The sequence below is a fragment of the Hypanus sabinus genome, chromosome 9 (genome assembly GCF_030144855.1).
Source record: "Hypanus sabinus isolate sHypSab1 chromosome 9, sHypSab1.hap1, whole genome shotgun sequence".
Lineage (NCBI taxonomy): Eukaryota > Metazoa > Chordata > Chondrichthyes > Myliobatiformes > Dasyatidae > Hypanus > Hypanus sabinus.
Window position 1 is genome coordinate 164,121,745 of NC_082714.1, and position 19,324 is coordinate 164,141,068.

Below are 19,324 nucleotides of genomic sequence, written 5' to 3' on the forward strand. Positions count from 1 at the left end.
AGACCGCATGGAATGTGAGCCATTCAGCCCATTGAGTCTGCTCTGCTATCCCACCGTGGCAGATTTATTATCCCTTCCGATCTACTCTTCTGCCTTCTCCCTGTAGCCTTTGACACCCTTACTAATCATGAACCTGTCAATCTCTGCTTTAAATACACCCAGTGACTTAGACTGCCTGTGGCAAAAAATTCCACAGATTCACCACCGGCATCTGGCTAAAGAAACTCCTCCTGTTCAAAATAAACATCCCACCATTCCAAAGCTGTGTTCTCTAGTCCTAGACTCCCTCCTATAGGAAACATCCTCTTCACATCCCCTCTATACTTCAATACAAATTTCAGTATTCACTAGATTTCAGTGAGATCCCCCCAATTCTTCTAAACTCCAGTGAGTACAGGCCCAGAGTCATCAAATGCTCCTGATATGTGAACCCGTTTCACTCCAGCAATCATTTTTGTTAATCTACTCTGGACTGTCCCCAATGCCAGCACATTTTTTTAGATAAGGGCCCCAAGGTTGCTACAGTGCGGTCTGACCAATACCTTGTAAAGCCTTAGCATTATGTTCCTGGGCACCAGGCATTGTACAAACCAGAGATTTGGAAGCAATGCAAAGGTCATTTCAGAACTAGAAAGGAAGATGTAAAATAAGTGTATGAAATCCAGGATCAGCTCAATCAGATCAAAGAGCGACCTTAGACCGTCTAGACAAATGCCATGCCAATGGAAAACTGACCTCTTAATTTTTGATTTCTGATATAGAGCTTTAGGAATCTGGTATATGAGCACAAGAGATTCTACGGATGCTGGAAATCCAGAAGAGCACATGTATGAAGCTGGAGGAACTCAGCCAGTCAGGCAGCATCAATGGAAGGGAATAAACAGTCAACACTTGGTCTGTTGACTACGATTCCTGATGAAGTGTCTCAACTAGAAATGTCGATCATTTATTCTTCTGCATAGATGCTTCCTGACCTGCTGAGATTCTCCAGCATTTTGTGTGTGTTGCTCTGGTTCATATCACTCACAGATAAAGCCCTCCCCATTGAGCACGTCTGCATGGAGCACTGTCACAGGAAAGCAGCACCCTTCACCAGGGATGCCCACCACCCAGGCCATGCTCTCCTCTTGCTGCTGCCATCAGGAAGGAGCGACAGGAACCTCAGGACTCACGCCACCAGGTTCAGGAGCAGTTATTACCTCTCAAACGTCAGGCTCTTGAACCAGTGGAGGGAACTTCGCTTAGTTTCACTCACCCCATCACTGGACTGTTCCCACAGCCTGTGGACTCACTGTCAAGGATTCTTCATCTCATGTTCTGAATACTTACTGTTTACTTGTTTGTTATTATATTTTTCTTTTGTATTTGCACAGTGTGTTGTTTATCTGTCCTATTGGGTGCGGTCTTTCACTGATTCATTTGTGTTTCTTGGATTTAGACTATAAAACACAGGAGCATAATTAGGCCATTTGGCCCATCGAGTCTGCTCTGTCATTCAATACGGCTGATCCTTTTATCCCCTCCACAGCCCCACTCCCCAGCCTTCTTCCTGTAATCTTTGATGGCGTGTCCAATCAAGAACCTATCAAGCTCTGCCTTAAGTACACCCAACGACCTGGCCTCCACAGCTGCCTGTGGTAATAAATTCCACAACTTCACCATCTTTGGCTAAAGAAATTTCTCTGCATCTCTGTTTTAAATGGATGCCCCTCTATCCTGAGGCTGTGCCCTCTTGTTCTAGACTCCCACACCATGGGAAACATCCTTTCCACATCTACTCTGCCTAGACCTTTCAACATTCAAAAGGTTTCAATGAAATTCATCCTCATTATTCTAAATCTCAGTGAGTACAGACCCAGATCTATCAAACGTTCCTCGTACGATAACCATTTCATTCTTGGAATCATCCTTGTGAACCTCCTCTGAACCATCTCTAATGCTAGCACATCTTATTTAAGATAAGAAGCCCAAAACTGTTCACAATACTCAAGGAGACACCTCACCAGTGCCTTATAAAGCCTCAGCATCACATCCTTGCTCTTGTATTCTAGTCATGTTGAAATTAATGCTCACATTGCTTTGCTTTCCTCACCATTGACTCTACCCGCAAGTTAACCATTAGGGTATTCTACACAAGAACTCCCAAGTCCCTTTATATCTCAGATTTTTGAATTTTCTCTCTTAGAAAATAGTCTGCACATTTATTTCTACTAACAATGTGCATGACCATGTATTTTCCAACTTTGTATTTCATTTGCCACTCTGTTGTTCATTCTCCTAATCTGTCTAAGTCCTTCTGAATCCTACCTGTTTCCTCAACACTACCTGCCCCTCCACCAATCTTCGTATCATCTGCAAACTTGGCAACAAAACTATCTATTCCATCATCTAAATCATTGGCATGTAGCATAAAAAGAAGTGGTCCCAACACCAACCCCCGTGGAAAACCACTAGTCACTGGCAGCCAACCAGAAAAGGATCTTTTTATTCCCAGTTGCTGCCTCCTACCAATCTGCTAATGGTGTAACCATGCGAGTAACTTCCCTGTAATGCCATGGGCTCATAACTTGGTAAGCAGTGTGGCACCTTGTCAAAGGCCTTCTGAGAGTCCAAATACACAGCATCCACTGCATCCCCTTCATCTACTCGGCATGTAACATCCTCAAAGAATTCCAACAGCTTCATCAGGCCAGATTTTTCCTCAAGGAAACTATGCTGACTATTTTCTCCTGTGCCACCAAGTGCTCCATCATCTCATTCTTAACAATTGACTCTAACATCTTCCCAACCACTGAGGTCAGGCTAACTGGTCTATAATTTCCTTTCTGCTGCCTTCCTCCTTTCTTAAAGGGTGGAGTGACATTTGCAATTTTCCAGTCCTCTGCCACCACTCCAGAGTCCAATAATTTTTGAAAGATCATTTCTAATGCCTCCACAGTCTCTACCACTACCTCTTTCAGAACCCTAGGGTGCAGTTCCTCTGGTTCAGTGACTTATATACCCTTGGGTCGTTCAACTTTTTGAGCGCCTTCTCCCTTATAATAGAACTGTACTCACTTCTCTTCCCTCACACTCTTCAATGTCTAGCACACTGCTGGTGTCTTACACAGTGAAGACTGAAGCAAAATCTTTCATATTTCATCTTTTCCATCCTAATGATTCTTTTAGTTGCTTTCTAAAGATTTTTAAAAGCTTCCCAATCCCCTATCTTCCTGCTAATTTTTGCTTTGTTGCTTGCCTTCTCTTGTTTTTACATTAGCTTGACTTCCCTTGTCAGCCAAACTTGTACTATTTTGCCATTTGAGTGTTTCTTTGATTTTGGAATACATCTATCCTGCACCTTCCTCATGTTTCCCAGAAACTCACACCATTGCTGCTCTGCTGACATCCCTGCCAGCAGCTCCTTCCAGTTTGCTTTGGCCAACTCCTCTCTCTTACCACTGTAATTTTCCTTACTCCACTGAAATACTGTTACGTCAGACTTTACTTTCTCCCTGTCAAATTTCAAGTTGAACTCAATCAGCTTGTGATTAATCACCTTGAGTTCATTACATAACACCCAATCCAGTGTAGCTGATCCCCTAGAAGACTCAATGACAGACTGCTCTAAAAAACCATCTTGTAGGCATTCAACAAACTCACTCTCTTGAGATCCATTACCAGCCTGATTTTCCCAATCGACCTGCGTGTTGATTTCCCCCTGACTATCATAACATTGCCCTTTTGACATGCCTTTCCTGTCTCCTGTGGTCCACATCCCAGCCCCTGTTGGGAGGCCTGTACGTAACTGTCATTAGGGTCCCTTTATCCTTGCTGTTTCTTAACTCAACCCACAGGATTCAATGTCTTCCGACTCTATGTCACATCTTTTTACCGATCTGATGTCTTTCTTAACCAGCAGAGCCAAGCCACCCCCTCTGCCCACCTTCCTATCCTTCTGATACAACGTGTAACCTTGGACATTCGGCTCCCAACTACAACCATCCTTCAGCCATGATTCAGGAATGGCCACAACATCATACCTGACAATCTGTAAAAGTGCAACAATATCATCCATCTTATTTCTTATACTCTGTGCATTGAGATATAACACTTTGACTTCTGTAATTGCTACCCTTTTTGATTCTGCATCCCTAATGCACTGATATTCACCCTGCTGGCTGCAATTTTGTCCTGTCATCTGCCTTTCTTTCCCGACAATCTGACTGCACACTATCTTTGCTTTTCTACCATGCATTCTATCCTGAGTTCCTTCACTCTGCTTCCCAAACCCCTGCCAAATTAATTTACACCTTCCCCAGCAGCTCTAACAAACCTGCCCATAAAAATATTGGCCCCCCCTTGAAGTCAGGTGCAACCCGTCACTTTTGAACAGGTCATACTTCCCGCAGAAGAGATCCCAGTGATCTAAGAATCTGAAGCTTCTCAGCTGCACATTAGACTGGCAAATCGTCCTGTTTCTACCCTCACCGTTGCGTGGCAGCGATCCAGAAGTTACTACCCGGGAGGTAACCGTAAGAGAGACTTAGCCAGAGCCAACACCTCATTCAAGCCAAAGCCTCCTTTGAGGCAGAGTCTGACACTCCTGCTCTCACCACTGGCCGACTTCTGACAATGGCCGCCCTGCTTGTCCCTTCTGTACTTTGAAACAAGCATCGCTGACCTGCGAGAAACCTCATCGCGGTGCTCACTCTTGCTGCTGGTCGGGCCGTCATTTACTGTGTGAGCCTGCAAGAAAATTAGCGGTAACGTAAATAATAAATTTACTTCACACATTGTACTTTGGACCATTAATAAAATTACTGTGTCACGATGTTGGTGTTTGTTGGCGTTTTATCACCAATGATCCCAAAGAGAGTTACAACAACTTCCCTGGAATAGGTTACTGGTGACGCCTTCACTGTTAGATTCACCACCGTTGTTCATAAGACCGCATGGCATGTGAGGAGAATCAGGCCATTCAGCCCATTGAGTCTGCTCTGCTATCCCATCATGGCAGATTTAATATTCCTCTAAACCCCACTCTCTTGCCTTCTTCCTGTAACACTTGTCACCCTGACTAGTTAAGAACCTATCAACCACTTTAAATTTACCCAATGGCCTGCCTCCACAGCAGTCTGTGGCAATGAATTCCACAGATTCACCACCCTCTGGCTAAAGAAATTCCTTCTCTTCTCTATTCTAAAGGAACATCCCTCAATTCTGAGGCTGTGCCTTCTGATCCTAGACTCCCCTACTATAGGAAATCTCCTCTCCACAAACACTCTATTGAGCCTTTTCAATATTTGACAGCTTTCAATGGGATCTTCCAGGCTTAAGTATAAGTAGGCTGCCTCGAAGAGAGAGTGATCTGAGAAGGGCAAGATCTGCTGCAGAGTTGAACAGCAGAGGGAGTATGTGTAATAGAAACCTATGATCTCAGCCTCGGGTAATAGCATTTCTGAGAGGCTGCATTCTTCAGCAGGCTTCAGAAAGCACCTTACCTTCCACACCTTCCTCACCTGGTAAAGAAAGAGCTGTTCACTGTCACCAGACACTTTCTCAAATCAATGATGAGGTAGTTGTCAGTTTGTGCAGAGCAATCTCCCACAGCATCAGAGTGACAGTGACCTGTGCACAACCACTCAGTGCGTACCCCTGGGCAATTCCACCCAGTCCATACCCCTGGGCAATTCCACCGAGTCCGTACTCCTGGGCAATTCCACCCAGTCCGTACACCTGGACAGTTCCACCCAGTCCGTACCCCTGGGCAATTCCACCCAGTCCGTACCCCTGGACAATTCCACCCAGTCCATACCCCTGGACAATTCCACCCAGTCCGTACCCCTGGGCAATTCCACCCAGTCCGTACCCCTGGGCAATTCCACCCAGTCCGTACTCCTGGGCAATTCCACCCAGTCCGTACACCTGGACAATTCCACCCAGTCCGTACCCCTGGGCAATTCCACCCAGTCCGTACCCCTGGGCAATTCCACCCAGTCCGTACACCTGGGCAATTCCACTCAGTCCGTACACCTGGGCAATTTCACCCAGTCCGTACCCCTGGACAATTCCACCCAGTCCGTACACCTGGGCAATTCCACCCAGTCCGTACACCTGGGCAATTTCACCCAGTCCGTACCCCTGGACAATTCCACCCAGTCCATACCCCTGGGCAATTCCACCCAGTCCGTACCCCTGGGCAATTCCACCCAGTCCGTACCCCTGGGCAATTCCACCCAGTCCGTACTCCTGGGCAATTCCACCCAGTCCGTACACCTGGACAATTCCACCCAGTCCGTACCCCTGGGCAATTCCACCCAGTCCGTACCCCTGGGCAATTCCACCCAGTCCGTACACCTGGGCAATTCCACTCAGTCCGTACACCTGGGCAATTTCACCCAGTCCGTACCCCTGGACAATTCCACCCAGTCCGTACACCTGGGCAATTCCACCCAGTCCGTACACCTGGGCAATTTCACCCAGTCCGTACCCCTGGACAATTTCACCCAGTCCGTACACCTGGGCAATTCCACCCAGTCTGTACCCCTGGGCAATTCTATTCAGTCCGTACCCCTGGGCAATTCCACCCAGTCCGTACACCTGGGCAATTCCACTCAGTCCGTACACCTGGGCAATTCCACCCAGTCCGTACACCTGGGCAATTCCACCCAGTCCGTACCCCTGGACAATTCCACTCAGTCCGTACCCCTGGACAATTCCACTCAGTCCGTACCCCTGGGCAATTCTATTCAGTCCGTACCCCTGGGCAATTCCACCCAGTCTGTACCCCTGGACAATTCCACCCAGTCCGTACACCTGTGTACAACAGCTCAGCGCGTACAACTGGACAATTCCACCTAGTCCGTACACCTGGGCAATTCCACCCAGTCCGTACCCCTGGGCAATTCCACCCAGTCTGTACCCCTGGACAATTCCACCCAGTCCGTACACCTGTGTACAACAGCTCAGCGCGTACAACTGGACAATTCCACCTAGTCCGTACACCTGGGCAATTCCACCCAGTCCGTACCCCTGGGCAATTCCACCCAGTCCGTACACCTGGGCAATTCCACTCAGTCCGTACCCCTGGACAATTCCACCCAGTCCGTACCCCTGGACAATTCCACCCAGTCCGTACACCTGGGCAATTCCACCCAGTCCGTACACCTGGGCAATTTCACCCAGTCCGTACCCCTGGACAATTTCACCCAGTCCGTACACCTGGGCAATTCCACCCAGTCTGTACCCCTGGGCAATTCTATTCAGTCCGTACCCCTGGACAATTCCACCCAGTCCGTACACCTGGGCAATTCCACCCAGTCCGTACACCTGGGCAATTTCACCCAGTCCGTACCCCTGGACAATTTCACCCAGTCCGTACACCTGGGCAATTCCACCCAGTCTGTACCCCTGGGCAATTCTATTCAGTCCGTACCCCTGGGCAATTCCACTCAGTCCGTACCCCTGGACAATTCCACTCAGTCCGTACCCCTGGGCAATTCCAGCCAGTCTGTACCCCTGGACAATTCCACCCAGTCCGTACATCTGGGCAATTCCACCCAGTCCGTACACCTGGGCAATTCCACTCAGTCCGTACACCTGGGCAATTCCACCCAGTCCGTACACCTGGGCAATTCCACTCAGTCCGTACACCTGGACAATTCCACCCAGTCCGTACACCTGGGCAATTCCACCCAGTCCGTACCCCTGGACAATTCCACCCAGTCCATACCCCTGGGCAATTCCTCCCAGTCCGTACATCTGGACAATTCCACTCAGTCCGTACACCTGGGGTATTCCCTCACCTATACACCTGGGCACCATCACAACCTGTATATCTGGGATCTCCCCTCACCTGTACACCTATAGACTTCATCACAATCCATACAGCTGGGATCTCTGTCACCTGTACACCTGGGGATCTCCTCATCTGTACACCTGGAGCACTCCCCAAACCTGTACATCAGAGCATCTTACCCTAACTGTTCACCTGAGGATATGCCCCCACCTATTCACCTCGGGATATCCCCATCCATACACCGGGAGAGACCATTCTAACCTGCACACCTGGGCTCTTCTTCAGAATCTGTACACTTGGGTATTCCTTCCCCCTCCCCCCCCATCCTGTACACCTGCACATGTCCACAAACCTGCTGACTGCTGGGGTCCTCCAAATATCCCACATATCAAGCCACCAGATCTTTGGGAGGATTTGTGTTCTAGATCTCAGCAATTCCCTATTCCTCTCCGCCTCTCTCACTGACCTTCTGAAAATGATTTGAACCCGGGGTTATTCAGCTCAGAAACGAATCCCCTTGGGACAGCTCAGAAACATGTTGACCAACAACACACACAAAATGCTGGTGGAACACAGCAGGCCAGGCAGCATCTACAGGGAGAAGCGCTGTTGACGTTTCAGGCCGAGACCCTTCGTCAGAAACATGTTGTGGTGAACTACATACACCTGTCTGGACACGCCCCCCCGGCTGACTGCTCCTGTGGCTCCTCCCATGGACCCCGGTATAAAGGCGATTGGGGACACCGCCCCAGCCTCAGTCTCCAGGATGCAGTGTGGAGGTCAATTGCTGCTTGTTCTTTCTTCCAGCCAATAAAAGCCTATATCTCGCCTCACATCTCTAAGGGTTATTGATGGTGCATCACACGTTGACCAACAACACACACAAAATGCTGGTGGAACACAGCAGGCCAGGCAGCATCTATAGGGAGAAGCGCTGTCGACGTTTCGGGCTGAGACCCTTTGTCAGAAGCATGTTGACCAAGTTGGTCACATGAGATAATCCCATATATCTGTCCAAAAGTCTTTTAAATATTGTAATTGTACCAGTTTCTATCATTTCCTCTGGGAATTTGTTCCTCTTCATGAAAAGGTTTAATTATTTAGTGTGGAGGAGGCACTTCTGGCCCTTTGAGCCTCACCTCCCCAGCAACCCCACCACTCCCATAACCCTAACCTAATCACTGGGCAGTTTACAACGACCACTTAACCTACCCAACAATTCTTTGGACTGTGGAAGGAAATGGCTAGCACGAGAGGGCACAGTTTTAAGGTGCTTGGAAGTAGATACAGAGGAGATGTCAGGGGTAAGTTTTTTACGCAGAGAGTGGTGAGTGTGTGGAATGGGCTGCTGGCGACGGTGGTGGAGGTGGATACGATAGGGTCTTTTAAGAGACTCCTGGATAAGTACATGGAACTTGGAAAAACAGAGGGCTATGGGTAAGCCTAGGTAAGGACATGTTCGGCACAGCTTTGTGGGCTGAAGGCCCTGTATTGTGCTGTAGGTTTTCTGTGTTTCTAAACCAGAGAATCCGGGGAAAGCCCATGCATTCTATGGTGAGGATGTCCAGAGACTCCTTACAGAATGGTGGCAGAATTGAACTCTGAACTCTGGGACAGCCCAGGCTGTAATAGCCTAGCGCGAACTACTATTAGGAGCGTTTGGCACCTTTGGGCCTGTACTCATTGGAACTTAGAAGAATGTATGGGGATCTCACCAGATAGGGTGGATGTGGAGAGGATGTTTCCTGTGGTGGGGGTATCCAGAACTAGAGGGCAGAACCTCAAAATTGAGGGGTGGCCCTTCAGAACTGAGGTAAGGAGGAATAATTTTAGTCAAAGGGTAGTGAATCTGTGGAATTGTCTGCCACAGCCTGCAGTGGAGGCCAAGTCTGTGGGTACATTTAAGGGGAAAGTCGATGGTTTCCTGATCGGTCGGGGCATCAAAGGACATGGCAAGAAGGTAGGTCTATGAGGTTGACTGGTATCCAGATTTGCCATGATGGAATGGTGGAGCAGACTCGATGGGCTGAATGGCCTAATTCTACTCCTATATTTTCTGCTGAACCACAGCACCCAAGTTTCTCTTCAGGTCCTGTTTAAATCTTTTCCCTCTCATTTTGGACCCATGCCCTTTAGTTTTGCACTCCCCACCCTGGGGAAAAGACTGTGTCTATTCACCTGATATACCTCAATCTCCTGTAGTGTTTCCAGTCGTGGGAGAGTCTACAACCAGGGGGCAGGGCTTCAAAAGAGAAGTTTGTCACTTTGGACCAGAGGTGAGGAGGAATTTCTTTAGCCAGAGGGTGGTGAATCTGTGGAATTCATTGCCACAGACGGCTGTGGAGGCCAAATCATTGGGTATAATTAAAGCTGAGTTGATAGGGTCTTGATTAGTAAAGATAATGAGGTGAATGCAGGAGAATGGACTCGGAGATGAAAAATAAAAGTCAGTAATGATGGAATTGTAGAACAGAGTCGATGGGCTGAATCGGGGGGCTTTCTGGTTCTCCTGATATGGTCCCCTTTACATTGGTGAGACCAGACATAAATCGAGGGACTGCTTTGTTGAGCACCTCCACTCCACCAGTTTCCCAGTTGCCAACCATTCTAATTCCTATCCCATCCTCATTCCAACATGTCAGTCCATGTCCTCCTTTTCTATCACGATCAGCCCACTGTCAGGGTGGAGGAGCAATGCCTTATATTCCATCTAGGTAGCCACCAACCATGATGTGAACATTGATTTATCCTTCTAGTAATTTTAATTTTCCCTTCCCCTTCCCTCGTCTTCTTTCTCACCTGATACCTCTCCTCCTCACCTGCCTAAACCTCCCCCAGGTTCCCTCCTCCTTCCCTTTCTCCCATGGTCCACACTCCTCACCCGTCAGATTCCCTCCTCTCCAGCTCTTTACCTTTCCCACCCATCACCTCCTACCTGATCCTCTTTCCCTCCCCCACTTTTTTTATTCAGGCCCCTTCCCCCCTCCCTTCAAGTCCTGAAGAAGGGCCTCAGCCCAAATCATTGCCTGTTTATTCCTCTCCATAGATGGTGCCTGACCTGCCGAGTTCCTCCAGGATTTTGTGTGTGTTGTCCAAAGTTCTGTAAGCCCTTAAGGGAAGCTAACTCACAGGATGGGTGGGATTTCTCTCCAGAATGAACTCAGGTGGTCCCGTGTTGTATCTGCAAGGACAGACTTGGACCTTGGAATGCTATTTATGTGATGTACTCTCTATAAACCTAAATCTCCTTACCTCAGTGAATCTGAATGAAGTCAATCCGATGAGGAATGTTCAGGCACAGCAGCCCACATCGAGCCATAGCACAAAAGGATACCCTTCAGCCCATCTAGTGCCAAACTGTTGTACTGCCTAGTCCCATTGACCTGCACAGGGACCAGAGCTCTCCATACCCCTCCCATCCAAACTTCCTTTAAATGTTGCAGTCAAACCCACATCTACCACTTCCACTCATTCCACACTCCCATCGCCCTCTGAGAAAAGAAGTTTCCCCTCATGTTTCCCTTAAACATTTCACCTTTCATCCTAAATCCATGATCTTTGATCCTAGTCTCACTCAACCTCCGTGCACAAAAGCCTGCTTGCGTTTACCTGTCAACACCCTGTATACCCCTACCAAATCTCCCCTCATTCTCCTAAATGAAGCAACAAAGGCCTTTCCCCCATTGTTTCCATCCACAAAGCTTTGTCCCCTCCTGCTGCAGTGGCGAAGTTTTACGGGGCCTGTCTCAGCTCCACACCTTCTTCACACTGTGTACTCAGCATTCTCTCTCCAAAACTCTCTATAAAAAAATCGACATCAGGAGTTGGCCAGCGCAGGGGAACTGAAATACATTAGTGCAAATTAAATCTCCAGTAATTAACTTTTTTTTAGATGTGCGAGCAGGGCAGTTTGATGAGTCACCGCCATTCTGCACTCACACAAGTGGTCCTGATCTCTCACAGCTTCCCAACAGCGTCCGGCTCATCAACAAAGAGGGGTTTCAGTCAAAGGGTGATAGGGGTGATGTATCTACCTCTGATAAACGTATCCACTTCTGGTCACTGCAAGAGGGATAGATAGAGTGACAACCATAAGAAAATCTGCAGATGCTGGAGATTTGCGCACAAAGTGCTGGAGGAACTCAGCATCTGTGGAGAAGAGTAAACAGCTGGTGTTTCAGTCCGAGACCCTTCATCAGAACTGGTAAAGATAGACAGAGTGGACAGCCAGAACCTTTCTCCCAGGGAAGAAGTGGTTAATAGGAGGGGACATAATTTTAAGGTGAATGGAGGAAAATAACAGGGGTAAGAGAGGTTTTTTTACATAGAGAATGGTGGGTGTGTGGAATGCCCTGCCAGGGGTTGTGGTAGAGGCAGATACATCGGGGACTTTTAAGAAACTCTGGATCTTAAGGAACACATGGATGAAAGAAAAATGGAGGTCTATGTGGGAGGGAATGGTTAGATTGATCTTAGAGAAGGTTAAAGGGTCGGCACAACATCGTGGGTTGAAGGACCTGTACTGTGCTGTATTGTTCTATATAAGACTACAGACATAGGAAAAGAATTGGGCCATTCAGCCCATCAAGTCTGCTCCACCATTTCATCATGGCTGATCTATTACCCCTCTCAACCCCATTCTCCTACCTTCCCCCAGTAATCTTTGACTTGCTTACTAATCAAGAACCTATCAACTTTCATGACTTGGCCTTTGCAACCATCTGTGGCAATGATTTCTGTTAATCTCTGTTCTAAGGGGACATCCCTCTATTCTGAGGCAATGCCTTCTGGTCCTAGACTCCCCCACCACAGGAAGCATCCTCTCCACATCCATAGCAAAGCTTTTCAATAGGTTTCAATGAGATCCCCCTCTTATCTGCCTGTAATGTTGCTACAACTAAAGTTTTCATTACAGATGTGACAAGGCAGTGTAGTGGTTAGTGAAATGCCATGACAACTAGTGTCAGTGTTTGGAGTCCAATTCTGTCTCTGTCTGTCAGGAGTTTGTACGTTCTTCCCATGACAGTGTGTGTTTCCTCTGGGTGCTCCAGGGTTTCCTCCCAGGGTCCAAAGACGTACTGGTTAGTAGGTAAATTGTAAATTATCCTGTGATTAGGCTAGCGTTAAGTAGGTGGGTTGCTGGGCTGTGCAGCTTGTTGGGCCAGACGGGCTTGTTCCACACAGGATCAGGTGTTTCACCCTATTTCATGCCATGCATCCCAGTCTGGGAATCCCTGGTCTAGATAAACGAGTAAGTAAACAAACAAAATTGTGCAAATGGCCATAAAATTGACAGACTAATTATCTGAAAGAAGGACCATTGAAGGCCCAATGTCCTCCTTGTTCCGAGGAGACTGTGAGCTGATTGCATCTTAGTATTGAATAAACATCCACAACATAGAGAGTAACCTTTTTAATACAAAAAACTATTATGTGTCAATCAATACAGCAAAAGTTTCCTTACAGTATTCTGTTGGTTCAGTCCCACTGTAGAAAAGATGGTTCAACACCACAACATCAACTAGTTTCCTAATCCTCAGTTAATAATTTAGAATAAGAAAATATCCCATTACTAGTTTTAACCTGCAATAGAATTTTAGTAAAATACAGGCAATCTCCGGATAATCCTAAATGCCATCCAGTCAACAAAGAGGTTCGAAGACCATACAGGATATTCCAGAGATGTCCATGGCCCAGCCAGTTTCTGGAAATGCCTCCAAAATATTGAACATATTTTTCCTTCTTTGCGTGTGACCTGGTCTGTTCTGCTCTTCGGAAACGCTTTCCCAGCTTCATTTCTAACTTCTCACTCATTTCTGATTTGTTTAACTCACAAATGTGCAGAAGTTATGGACCATTCATTTTATCATTGCTGGTGACCCTTTCCATCCATCCCAAAAACTCTTTGACTCCCTTCCATCAGGCAGGAGCTACTGTAGCATTAGGACAAGGACCGGTAGGGTGGGAAACTGCTTCTTTCTCCAGGCCATGAGACTACTGAACTCCCCACCACCACCCAGGTCTCATCAATTATGAAGCGCCAGTAGCGTTATACTTTACTTTTTATCTGGTGTCGTAAGTGCACCTTACTATTTGTTAGTTTACTAGTGGTAATACTACCTTGTGTGTGTGTTGTGCACGCTGGTCTGGAGGAACGCTGCTTGGTTTGGTGGTGTACAGTTGAGTGACCATGACTGGAACTTGAACTTGAAGTCTTGGGTGGAGAGGCTGGTTGGTGAGGGAGGGGTTAGGAAGAGATTATTGTGGGAATGAACAGGGCATATTGAGGGTATCCTAGTACCCACCCCATCATAGCCTTAGCATGCCTCATTGCCAAGGGCTTCTAAGCAAGGTGTTCCCAAGCCTGTCTACTGGCAAGCCCTTCGATCTGCTCGCAACTGGTGAGTTGTATCCTGAGCAGAGGGAGATCTCCTCTCACCACCTCCCTGGGGGACCTCCCCTTCACTGGGGCACCATGGTAGCTCAGTGGTTGGTACAGCAGAGGGAGATCTCCTCTCACCACCTCCCTGGGGGACCTCCCCTTCACTGGGGCACCATGGTAGCTCAGTGGTTGGAACAGCAGAGGGAGATCTCCTCTCACCACCTCCCTGGGGGACCTCCCCTTCACTGGGGCACCATGGTAGCTCAGTGGTTGGTACAGCACTGACAGCTTGGGGCACTGGAGACTGGAGTTCATTTCCGATGTCGTCTGTAAGGAGTTGGTACGCTCCTGCCTGTGACCGCGTGGCCTTCCCCTGGGTGCTCTGTCAGAGGCTGTATCTGACGGGGCTGCTCCTCAAGTTCTGGAAGAACTTCAGCCCTGTGCTCCTGACCTACAGTCACCCAGCACATGGGTGGGGGTGGTTTGGGGGATCAGCTGGTTGGCTTGCCTTGGCAAGATAGATGGCCATTCATGGATCTGGGTGGTGGGCAGTCAAACCAACAGCCCGCCCCCTCTTCTGGGGTTATGTTCAGGCCCAGGTGTCCTTGGAGAGTGAGCGTATGGTACAGTGGAGGAATTCCAAGAACAGCGGGCCTCCCAGCAAACAGAGTGTTTTGTAGATTACGTTAATTATATTTTAATTTGAAATTATTAATAGCTTTTAAAACTGCTGATCATTGTTTGTATTTTGTGATTGAATAAATGCTTGCAGTCTTGTCCAATAAAAGAGGACAAGTGGCCCATTTCCACTCTGGTGAGAGCACACCACTACACAGAACCCCCTCCAAGGCTTGCAAGGTCCTTCTGAATATCAGCAAATCTGCGGCGTATTCAAGACCCTGGGGGGAAAACCCAAGTTCTGTGTCGCTTTGATCAAAGCTGAAGACAGATGCAGGATTCTGAGCAGTGTGGAGGGTTAGGGTGGCTGGCCACGTCCAGAGATCCCTCAGAAGTTGTCACTCAAGTTGGTAAGGTGTTTAAGAAGACACACGGAGTGTTGGCCTTCATCAGTCTGGGGACTGAGTTCAAGATCTGCGAGGTAATGTTGCAATTCTATCAAACTCTGGTCAGACCACATGTGGGGTTGTGGCCGCCTAATTACAGGAAGGATGTGAAAGCTTTAGGGAGGGTGCAGAGGAGATCTACCAGAGATCTTATGAGGACAGGTTGACCGAGGTAGGGCTTTTCTCTTTGGAGTGAAGGAGGATGAGGTGATGGTAAGAGGCATAGATCGAGTGGGCAGCCAGAGATTTTATCCCAGGGTGGAAATATCAAAGATAAGGGGATATAATTCTACTGTGATTGGTGGAAAGTATAGAGGGGATGTCAAAAGTAGGTTTTATCTCAAAACACCCAGGCCTAATAACAGCCCCTGGGGAAACACCACTTTAATCTGAGAAACAACTTTTTACAACTGCTCTGCTTCCTTCCTGTTAGTCCATTTGCTATCCAAGCTGTCCCAACGTTAGGGCCTCCTGGCTTGATGAGAAGAAGCCTGTTAACTGGTATTTGATTTAATGCCATCCACAAGACAATCTTCACCAGATACACTTCATCAAAAAAAAAAATCAAATTAATTAAATACAATTTAGCTTTAGCAGCTCCATGCTGTCTTTTTCACATTAATCCACTCCTAATTGTTCGCTAATTCTGCTTCTGATTAATCCTGTGAAATAGTCGTTAAACTGATTGTTAGGTAGCTACAGCGTTTAACCCCACACTTTTCTTTGAACAAGGGTGTAACATTTGCACCTTTCGGGTCTTTGGACTTCAGGCCAGAATCCACAGACATTCAGAAGATCAGGGCTGGGGCTCCCTTACTTCCCTCAGCATCCTACCAGACATCGCACACAAAATGCTGGAGGGACTCAGGAGGTCAGGCAGCATCGATGGAGCATCAATACTGTCAACATTTTGGGCCAAGACCCTTCATCAGGACTGGAAAGGAAGGGGGCAGATGCCAGAATAAGAAGGTGGGTTGGAGGGACAGGGAGAGGAAGGAGCACACGCCAGGGGTACAAGCTTTGATAGGTACAGTTATGCTTGTCAAACTTTGATCCCAACTCGCCCAGCACTGGTCCATTTTCATCTCATTCAGCCTAGGCCGACTCCAGTCAACCACTCGTACCCTGAACTGGTCTGTATCCGCACCCTGTGACATGGTGATTATTGCTACTTGACCCGGCTCCTACCCAGAACCGTAAGACCATAAGACATAGGAGCAGAATTAGACATTCCAACCCCTCAGGTCTGCTCTGACATTCCATCATGAGTGATTTATTACCCCCCTCATCCGCATCCTCAGGTCTTCTCCCAGTCATATTAGACACCCTGACTAATCGGCAACCTACCAACCTCCACTTTAACTACACCCAATGACTTGGTCTCCAGGGCCGTTTGTGGCAATGAATTCCACAGATTCACCTCAGATCTTCAGGTTCTGTGTAAAGAAGTTCCCAACAGGCATACAAAGGGGCAACATTTTAATGTTGCAGTCCCTGATGTACCGACTCTCCCCGGGGTACGGTCCCTGGTGTACTGACACTCCCCGGGGTACGGTCCCTGATGTACCGACTCTCCCCGGGGTACGGTCCCTGATGTACTGACTCTCCCCAGGACCCAGTCCCTGGTGTACCGACTCTCCCCGGGGTACGGTCCCTGGTGTACCGACTCTCCCCGGGGTACAGTCCCTGATGTACCGACTCTCCCCGGGGTACAGTCTCTGGTGTACCGACTCTCCCCGGGGTACGGTCCCTGATGTACTGACTCTCCCCGGGGTACGGTCCCTGATGTACCGACTCTCCCCGGGGTACAGTCACTGATGTACTGACTCTCCCCAGGACCCAGTCCCTGGTGTACCGACTCTCCCCGGGGTACAGTCCCTGATGTACTGACTCTCCCCGGGGTACAGTCCCTGGTGTACCGACTCTCCCCGGGGTACAGTCCCTGGTGTACCGACTCTCCCCGGGGTACGGTCCCTGGTGTACCGACTCTCCCCGGGGTACGGTCCCTGGTGTACCGACTCTCCCCGGGGTACGGTCCCTGGTGTACCGACTCTCCCCGGGGTACAGTCCCTGGTGTACCGACTCTCCCCGGGGTACGGTCCCTGATGTACGGACTCTCCCCGGGGTACAGTCCCTGGTGTACCGACTCTCCCCGGGGTACGGTCCCTGGTGTACCGACTCTCCCCGGGGTACGGTCCCTGATGTACTGACTCTCCCCAGGACCCAGTCCCTGGTGTACCGACTCTCCCCGGGGTACGGTCCCTGATGTACTGACTCTCCCCAGGACCCAGTCCCTGATGTACCGACTCTCCCCGGGGTACGGTCCCTGATGTACTAACTCTCCCGGGGTACAGTCCCTGATGTACCGACTCTCCCCGGGGTACAGTCCCTGGTGTACCGACTCTCCCCGGGGTACAGTCCCTGATGTACTGACTCTCCCCGGGTACAGTCCCTGGTGTACCGACTCTCCCCGGGGTACGGTCCCTGGTGTACCGACTCTCCCCGGGGTACGGTCCCTGGTGTACCGACTCTCCCCGGGGTACAGTCCCTGGTGTACCGACTCTCCCCGGGGTACAGTCCCTGATGTACTGACTCTCCCCGGGTACAGTCCCTGGTGTACCGACTCTCCCCGGGGTACGGTCCCTGGTGTACCGATTCTCCCCGGGGTACGGTCCCTGGTGTACCGACTCTCCCCGGGGTACAGTCCCTGATGTACCGACTCTCCCCGGGGTACAGTCCCTGATGTACCGACTCTCCCCGGGGTACGGTCCCTGGTGTACCGACTCTCCCCGGGGTACGGTCCCGGTGTACCGACTCTCCCCGGGGTACGGTCCCGGTGTACCGACTCTCCCCGGGGTACAGTCCCTGGTGTACCGACTCTCCCCGGGGTACGGTCCCGGTGTACCGACTCTCCCCGGGGTACAGTCCCTGATGTACTGACTCTCCCCAGGACCCAGTCCCTGATGTACCGACTCTCCCCGGGGTACAGTCCCTGATGTACGGACTCTCCCCGGGGTACAGTCCCTGATGTACCGACTCTCCCCGGGGTACAGTCCCTGGTGTACCGACTCTCCCCGGGGTACTGTCCCTGGTGTACCGACTCTCCCCGGGGTACAGTCCCTGATGTACGGACTCTCCCCGGGGTACAGTCCCTGATGTACCGACTCTCCCCGGGGTACAGTCCCTGGTGTACCGACTCTCCCCGGGGTACAGTCCCTGATGTACTAACTCTCCCGGGGTACAGTCCCTGATGTACCGACTCTCCCCGGGGTACAGTCCCTGGTGTACCGACTCTCCCCGGGGTACGGTCCCTGATGTACTAACTCTCCCTGGGGTACAGTCCCTGATGTACCGACTCTCCCCGGGGTACAGTCCCTGATGTACGGACTCTCCCCGGGGTACAGTCCCTGATGTACCGACTCTCCCCGGGGTACGGTCCCTGGTGTACCGACTCTCCCCGGGGTACGGTCCCTGATGTACCGACTCTCCCCGGGGTACAGTCCCTGATGTACCGACTCTCCCCGGGGTACTGTCCCTGGTGTACCGACTCTCCCCGGGGTACAGTCCCTGATGTACGGACTCTCCCCGGGGTACAGTCCCTGGTGTACCGACTCTCCCCGGGGTACGGTCCCTGATGTACGGACTCTCCCCGGGGTACGGTCCCGGTGTACCGACTCTCCCCGGGTACAGTCCCTGGTGTACCGACTCTCCCCGGGGTACGGTCCCTGGTGTACCGACTCTCCCCGGGGTACGGTCCCTGGTGTACCGACTCTCCCCGGGGTACGGTCCCTGGTGTACCGACTCTCCCTGGGGTACAGTCCCTGGTGTACCGACTCTCCTGGGGTACAAGAACTCTACCGTGGGTTTGCTCCAGGTGCCCCACATTCCGGGGACATCCGAGTTGGTCGTGGGCATGCTATGTTGGTGCTGGAAGCGTGGTGACATATCCAGGCTGCCCAGCACAGCTTCAGACTTTGTTGGTTGTTGACATGAACGACACGTTTCGCTGCATGTTTCAATGTACATGTGACAAGTAAAACTGATATTTTAAGCAAAGGTCCTGCTAATTCACAGATTGGCTGTGGATATTACTCAGCA

The 19,324-nt window shown here is 49.8% G+C and overlaps 1 protein-coding gene across 1 annotated transcript; it reads right to left on the bottom strand.

Moving 5' to 3' along the window:
- Positions 1 to 5,541: 5,541 nt before the first annotated feature.
- Positions 5,542 to 7,743, bottom strand: LOC132400136 (elastin-like). The gene has a single exon (XM_059981211.1). It carries the CDS (start codon positions 7,741 to 7,743, stop codon positions 5,542 to 5,544), a length of 2,202 nt encoding a protein of 733 aa, XP_059837194.1.
- Between the last annotated feature and the right edge of the window lie 11,581 nt (positions 7,744 to 19,324).

Excerpts from the sequence above, each read along its gene's own strand:
- LOC132400136 (XM_059981211.1), bottom strand. The coding sequence starts at position 7,743 with ATGTACGGACTGGGAGGAATTGCCCAGGGGTATGGACTGGGTGGAATT.